This window comes from Chrysochloris asiatica, unplaced genomic scaffold (assembly GCF_000296735.1).
Source record: "Chrysochloris asiatica unplaced genomic scaffold, ChrAsi1.0 scaffold00568, whole genome shotgun sequence".
Taxonomy (NCBI): domain Eukaryota; kingdom Metazoa; phylum Chordata; class Mammalia; order Afrosoricida; family Chrysochloridae; genus Chrysochloris; species Chrysochloris asiatica.
The window spans coordinates 305,327-313,465 of record NW_006409086.1 but is presented as its reverse complement, the minus strand read 5'-3'; the positions used below and the strand labels follow the sequence as shown (position 1 = coordinate 313,465).

Here is an 8,139-nt window from a genome sequence, read left to right as displayed (position 1 = left end):
ATATAGTCACCACAAATATGCAAGAGTTTGAAGGAGGATGTTTGTACATGAGTAACCACAGGAAGGAAGCTGAGCAACTATTGTTGCATGGTGGGGATTGCAATTATTGAGATGAAACAAAACATATGATTTGTTGAATGTAAAACTGATTATCTTGTCTATAAACTTTTTACCAATTCTCAATGAAAAAAAGTTTTATGAGAAGAGAAGGTAACAATTTGTATTATGTGCACTTTTAGGTAAAAAAAGTTCTGGATATCCCTAAGAACCACTGTTTGTCTATCAGTTTGTCATACTGTAGTGACTTGCGTGTTGCTGTGATGCTGGAAGCTATGCTGCCAGTATTTTAAATACCAGCAGTATCACCCTTGATTAATAGATTCCATGGGATCTCGCACACTAAGATAGACTAAAAAGAAGAAGAGATACAGACCACTTAGGTAAGGCTAGCCACTGAAAACCTTATGAATAGCAGTGGAACATTGCCTGGTATTTTTCTAGACGATGAATTCTTTAGGTTAGAAGACACTCAAAATACAACTGGGTCAGTGTTGGCTCCTCAAAGTAGAGTTGACTTTAATGACATGGATGGAGCATGACTGACAATTAGAAACAATAATTAAATAATTAATTATCGGAATGTGGGATGCACTAAGTGTGACTCTAGGATTGTCAAAAATGAAAAGGAAAGCATAAAAATTGATATCCTAGTCATTAATAGGCTGAAATGGACAGGTATTGGTCATTTTGAATCAGATAATTGTATGGTTTACTATGCCAAGAATGACAAATTCAGAAGGAATGGTGTTGCATTCATTATAAAAAAGAACATTTCAAGATTTATCTTGAAGAACAATGCTTTCTGTGATAAAGTAATATCTATATGCCTACAATGAAGACAGGAGTCCCTGCTAACCACAATGTCAGCAGTTTAAATCTGCTAGTTTCTCCTCAGAAACCCTTTAAGGGGTCTCTATGACTCAGAATAGACTTGAGTCCATGTAACAACAACATTAGCAATGTTGTTGTTGTCCATGTTAGGTGCCTTCGAGTCAGTACCAACCCATAGCGACTTTATGTACAGCCAAACAAAACACTGCCCGATCCTGGGCCAACCTCACTACTGTTCCCATGCTTGAGTCCATCGATGCTGCCACCTTGTTGGGGGTCTTCCTCTTTTTTTCCGACTCTTCACCTTACTAAACATGATATCCTTCTCCAGCAACTGGTCCGAGGTATGAGAGATGATGTTTGGCCATCCTGGCCTCCAAGGGGCGATCTGGCTGCACTTTTCCTCCTTTTGGTAGCCTATGGCACTTCCAATATTCTCCTCCAACACCATAACTCAAAAGCATCAATTCTTCTACAGTCTTCCTTATTCACTGTCCAGCTTTCGCATCCATATGAGGTTATTGAAAATACCATAGCTTGGATCAGGCTCACCTTAGTCCTTAAGCTGACATCTTTGCTCTTCAACACTTTTAAAAGGTCTTGTGCAGCAGATTTGCCTAATGTAATACGTCATTTGATTTCTTGACTGCTGCTTCTGTGAATGTTGATAGTTGATTCAAGAAGAATGAGTGACAAACTACTTCTGAATATTTAGTCACTGAAAACCTTACAAATAGCAGAGAAACAATAGCAATACAGACGAGTTAATAAAGCTATTATTCAAAATATGTACCAACCACTAAAGTCAATGACGAAGAAAATTCTTCAGCTTCTTCAGTCTGAACTTGGTCAATTGTACTATCAAGATGCAGTGATATTTACTGGTGATTGGAATGTGAAAATTGGAACAGAGGAAGGGTAGGTAGCTAGAAAACAGGGCCATGGTGATAGATATGATGTTGAAGATTGCAGGGTAGAATTAGGCAAGACTTACTACTTAGTCATTACAGATACCTTTTTACAACAACGTGAATAACAGCTATACACATGAACCTCACCAGATGAAATACACAGGAATCAAACTGATTACATCTGTGAAAACAGACAAAGGAGAAATTCAATCTCATCAGCCAAAACAAGTCCAGGGGTAGACTGTAAAACAGAGCATCAATTGCGTATATGCAAATTCAGACTGAAGATGAAGAAAATGAAATAGAGTCCATGAGAGCCAAATTAAGACCTTGAGTATATCCTACCTAAGTTTAGAGAACATCTCAATAATAGATTTGGCATATCAGGACACTATTTACTGAAGACCAGAGGAGTTGAGGGATGACATCAAGGACATCATACATGAAGAAAGCAAAAAGCCATTAAAAAGACAAGAAAGGAATTAAAGACGAAAATGAATATGAGAGGAGACTCTGAAGCTTGTTTCTGTATGTAGAAAAGCTAGAGTGAATGGCAGAAATGATGAAATAAAATGCTGAACAAAAAAATCTCAAAGGCAGCTCAGGAAGACAAAGCAAAGTATTACAATGAAATGTGCAAAGACCAGGCATCAGTAAACCAGAAGGGGAGAACAAACTCAGTATTTCTCAAGCTGACTGAACTGAAGAAAAAATTCAAGTCTTGACTTGAAATATTGAGGGAGTCTTTGGTCAAAATATTGATTAATGCAGAAAGCATGAAAAAAGATGGAGGGAATACACATAGTCGCTTTACTAAGAAGAACTGGCTGATATTTAACCATTTCAAGAGGTAGCATATGATCAAGAGCCAATGGGACTGAAGGAAGACGTGCACTGAAAGCATTGGCAAAGAACATGGCTCTGGGAATTGATGGAATACAAATGGAAATGTTTCAACAAGAGTAAAGATGTCACTTTGAGGACTAAGGTACACCTGGCCCAAGTCATGATATTTTTAATTGCTTTATATGCATGTAAAAGCTAGACCATGAAAAAAGAAGACCATAGAAGAAATGATGTGGTTGCATTGAATTATGATTTGAATTATGGTGTTGGCAAAAAACAGTGAAAATATGGATTGCTAGAATAACAAACTGTTTTAGAAGAAGTACAGTTAAATGCTTCTTGAAAGCAAGAAAGGTTGTCTTTGTCTCATGTACTTTGGACATTATCAAGAAGGACCAGTACCTGGAAAAGGATATCCTGCATGGCTAAGTAGAAGATCAATGAAGAAGAAGATCCCTGTCATGGATTGAATTGTGTTGCCTGAGATCTGGGTCAACTTGGCTGGGCCATGACTCTCATTGGTTTTACAGTTAAGTAATGATGTCATGTAGTAGTTATGTAATTATGTTGTTATTGTTGTTAAGTGCTATTGAGTCAGTTTCGACCCATAGTGACCCTGTATAGGGTTTCTGAGGAGCAGCTGGTGAGCTTGCACATCTGACTTTGCTGTTCAAACTGACTTTGCAGTACAGTGAATTAACCACAGTGCCACACAAAGATTCCATATGTAATTATGTAATCACCTCCGAATACACGATCTGGTATGATCAGCTCTGAGCTGATATAATTATTTTATGTGTTGTAAATGCTCTCTTTTATTATGTTAATGAGGCTGGCTGCAATCTGCAGGATTAGGTTGTCTCTGGAGCCACTCTCTTTTGTGATATAAAAGAGATTAAACAAGTACACAGAGCTCAGAGCTACTTACTACCATCAAGAAAGAAGAGTTGGCAGTGGAATATGTTCTTTAGATCTGGGACTCTGTGCAGGGAAGCTCTGAGATCCAGAGGATGATTGATACCAAGACACATAGTGATATCCAAGGAATGTTGGACCTATAGACATTGAAAGATGACAAGAACCTTTCTCCAGAGCCAACAAAGAAAGAAAGCCTTCATCTAGAGTTGGCACTCTGAATTGGGGCTTGAAGCTTTCCAATCTAGGAAGAAAGAATAAATGTCTGTTTGTTGAAGACATGCACTTGTATTATTTCTTTTATAGCAGCACTAGATATCTAAGACAACATTTGATAAACTATCTTGAAACAGTGGCTGCAACAATGGGTGTAAACATAGCAATTGTGAGGAAGATGTAGGATCAGGCAGTGTTCCCTCTGCTTTACAAAGGTTTGCTGAGTTGGCGTCAACTCAATGGCACCTTACAACAATAACATGCATTTTGTGTGCTTCACAAACAAACCAAATCAACTCAGTCCTGTCAAGTAAATTCCTATTTATAGTAAGTGACACAATATATCTCTATGTCTTGAACCAAATCACCTGAATTGATACAGTCATCTGAAGCATTTTCTATATTTGAGAAAGATAAAATATGAACCAAATAAAGTATATGAAACAAAATATATGAAATACTTTGCTACTTTTTTCTTGAGTTATTCCCCCCAAAAGGCAGGCTCTGCAACATAGGCTCTACTACATATATTGTCACATCTGATATCCTGACCTTCAAAAGTTTTCTTTAATGTTTGCTATTCAGCTATCCTGCTGCAACTTTGTCCTGTTTCCTAGTCATCCAATGCTTGTTCTTTGCTACCTGAGATGTGGTAAACTCTTCTGTAGCATGTTTCTCAGAGCTGCTTTTACTTCTTTGTTCTTCAGACTGTAGACAAGGGGATTGACTAGGGGAGTGACCACACTGTACTGCATGGAGAAAATCAGCTCCCATGGGTAACCTGATGTTGTCATAAGATAGCGAAGAAAACCTGAGCCATAAAATAAGCTCACTGTGGTGAGGTGGGAAGAACAGGTAGAGAAGGCTTTACTTCTGCCTGTGGTGGAGCTAATGCTCAGGAGTGTGGAGACAATGCGGGCGTAAGAGAAGAAAACCAGGAGGAAGGACCCAAAGGCATGCAGGAGGGCCGAACAGAGAAGGACTGTAAAATTAGTAGAGCTATTGGAGCAGGAGAGAGGGAATAGAGAAGGTATCTCACAGCTGAAGTTGGGTATGACTTGAGTCTCACAAAAGTCCAAATTCCCAGCTAGAAGTGTGTTGATGAGAGCATCCAAAAAGGCCAGGACCCAGGACGCCCACACCAGCCCCACACAGAGCTGGTTGCTCATCATTTGACCATATATAAGAGGGTAGCAGATGGCAGCATATCGGTCATAGGCCATCACTGCAAGAAGACAGAGCTCTGTTCCCCCAGAGTCAAGCACAAAGAAGGCCTGGGTCAAGCAGTCCTCCACAGAAATGGTTTTCTTCTCAGATAGGAGGTTCTCCAGTATCTTGGGCACAGTGACTGAAGAGTAACAGAGATCCAGGAAGGACAGGTGACTCAAGAAGAAGTACATGGGCGTATGGAGGTGGAAATTGGTCCTGATAATCATGATAATCAACAGGTTTCCTGACAGGGTCAGGAGGTAAATCACCAGGAAAAGCACAAAGAATAGGGCCTTGGTGTGATGACCAGCAGGCAGTCCCAGGAGGAGAAACTCAACAATGGCACTGTGGTTTCTCAAGGCCATTTAGAGAGGACAACCCTTTGGAAGAAAACAGAAAGAAGAGTGAAGCATCAACTGACTCCTCCTACAACCCAGAGGCCATTCTATGTACACTTTTCTTCAATTGCTCAACATTGCCACCATTTTCTAATAACTCTCTTGGGATCTCTTCCCTTCTCTTCTCTGATTTCCTGACACAGAAGTTCTGAACTCTTTGTGCTCTTTCCAGTTCTCTTTCTTTTACTACAAACAGATCTTGAAAACTTCATGAACATTTTCAGACCTGGTTCATGGATGATGTTCCATCTCCTTGAACTGGGTCTTTGCTTTTGTTGTGTAACATTGTAGTCATGAGTTTGCTTTCTGTAAAAGTTTTCTAATCCTTCTTCTACTCCTTAGTCTAAGTCTTTCCCTTTCTTTTCAACATTTTATGTTGGTTCATTACTATTTAATGGTGTCTTGGTGTGGAGCTGTAGGATAAGCACTGGACCACAAGCTCAGTTTGAATCACAAGGTTGGTGGTTCAAATTCACCAGCCACTCCTTGAAAACCCTATATAGGGTCATAATGAGTTGGAACTGACTTGATGGCAGTTAACAACAACAAACACCTATTCGACAGTAACCATTTGTGTGATCTTTTCCCTTTTGATGATTCTTTTCCATGTATTATCTCAGTGCAATTATTCTTTATTTCAAAGCAATAATTTTCTCTCTATGTATGTGTATGTTGGGGAGTTGAGATAAGGTAGAACATTGCCAAACCTGTTTTTTAAAGCTAAAGTAAAACTGAGTTTCTCATATTCTTTTTCAAGAGAAAGGAAGCCAGATCCTGAGAGAAAATTTTGGATACAGTACTCAAATAGAGAATATGTAACAAACACCTATGAGTCAATAATAAAAATGACAAACAATCCAATACAAAAATATGGGCAAAAAAAAAAAAAAAAGAAAGAAAGAATATTCATAAAGAAAGGTACCTGGGGTCAGTAAATGTATGGAAAGATGTTCAGCATCATTAGTCATTAAATAGTGTAGTGTTTACGAATCGGGCTGCGAACCTCAAGGTCATCAGTTTGAAACTACCAACTTTTCCGCAGGAGAAAGATGAGGCTTTCTGCTCCCGTGAAGATTTACAGCCTCAGAAACATTGTACAGTGTCGCTATAAGTCAGTTCTAACTCCATGTCACATAACTACCACCACCACTGTCTAAAACCTGTTACCATTCAGCTACGGCTTGTACAACAGTACTATGTAGGGTTTTCTTGGTTATAGTCTATGGAAGTTAATCATTCAACTATTAGCCAAAAGACTAGTGGCTCAAATCTACCCAGAGGTACCTCAAAACACAAGCGTGGTGAACTTTTTCTGAAAAGTCACTACCTAACAAGCAGTTCTACTCACTACACATGAGGTCACTACGAGTTGAAATCCTTCAACGCAACTAACAACAGCAATCCTTCTGGAAGCCGATCTCTAGGCCTTTCTTTTGTGATGCCACAGGGTGGGTTAGCACCACCAACCTTTAGTTTAATAGTCAAGTGAAAACCATTTGTGCCACCAGGAGTTGGAGAATGTTCTAGGTTTTTAAAAGATATTAATTTTTTTCCTATTTATTTATCACGAAGCAAAATGAGAAGAACATGTTATCCCAATCTTTAAATTGAGGAAACCAAAGCTAACAATACTTCAGTAACTTGTTGGTGTTGACAGAGTAAATGGCTGGCTAAACCTTATCTTTATCCCAGGTCTATAGAACCACAATCTTTGTGGTTGTTTTTTTTTTTGCATCGTGGCTGCCTGACTCCCATTTTCAAAAGTGTTTCTGCTTTTCTCCACTGTGTTTTCTAATTTAACAACTTACTCTCTAAACTGTGTTGTGTCTTCATTTGGATACTAACTTTACTTTGGAATTTAGTAATATGTGTTTTTCTTTTCTTTCATTAAACTGCATGTTTCTTGAGGATAGGGATCAAGTTCTGCCTTAGTACTCTGAACACACATTGCAGTGATAGGCATCTGATGGGTCCTTAATCAACATTTATTCAATGTAGAAAGGATGGAAAAGATGAAACAAAGAAACCAGACTATCTAGGGCCTGTCTTGGAAGAATCCTCCCAGACTGAATATCTGTCTTAGAAGTTAACCAAGCAGGAAGGAGGCTGGAAAGGAGAAGAAACAAGGAGTGCATCTTGTAACTGTAAAGATTTAGTATTAGATTGATGTACTGGGAAAGTAACCGGTGCCTACAGATATCTGGCCCACAGGATGTAGACCACACCTATTAGCTCACTTTTGTCCACTTCAGAAAGGTTGTTTAAAACCAAAATATTCATCCATCTATTTATTTACTTATTCATATATATATATCCATTAATTAGTTGTTTATTTAACCTTTCATTTATTTACCCCATCATCTATCACATTCAGTCACCTATCCATGTATCTATCATTCAATACCTTAATTCATTCATCCAATAATCAATAAATAATTATGGATTAGATTGTTCCAGGTACTTAAAAGAAATCAGGTCTGTGTCAAACTTCTAGTGACTTGTTACATGAATGTATTTACTTTTCCTGGATTTCAAATAACACTTTCCTATTATCCATGGTAGAATAATATCCTTGCTAGCCTCTTTCCTCATACCAAGCTTGAAACTTTACTCTCAGACTCTGTTCCTTCATGAGCTCCCTTGCCTGGAATGTTAGTTTCTTATATTATTCCTTGCCCACTTAGACTCTGAATCTACTGTAAATCCATCAGCTTTCTTAATAACGAGAGGTGATGCTGCATTGCTCATAAATC

At 38.5% G+C, this 8,139-nt stretch overlaps 1 protein-coding gene across 1 annotated transcript; it reads right to left on the bottom strand.

Annotated features, from left to right (window-relative positions):
* Positions 1-4,417: 4,417 nt before the first annotated feature.
* On the bottom strand, positions 4,418-5,353 carry LOC102821020 (olfactory receptor 8S1-like). The gene has a single exon (XM_006877723.1). The coding sequence runs from the start codon at positions 5,351-5,353 to the stop codon at positions 4,418-4,420; it is 936 nt and encodes a 311-aa protein (XP_006877785.1).
* Between the last annotated feature and the right edge of the window lie 2,786 nt (positions 5,354-8,139).

What these genes read in the sequence shown, in the direction of transcription:
- LOC102821020 (XM_006877723.1), bottom strand. Translation starts at nt 5,353, where the DNA reads ATGGCCTTGAGAAACCACAGTGCCATTGTTGAGTTTCTCCTCCTGGGA.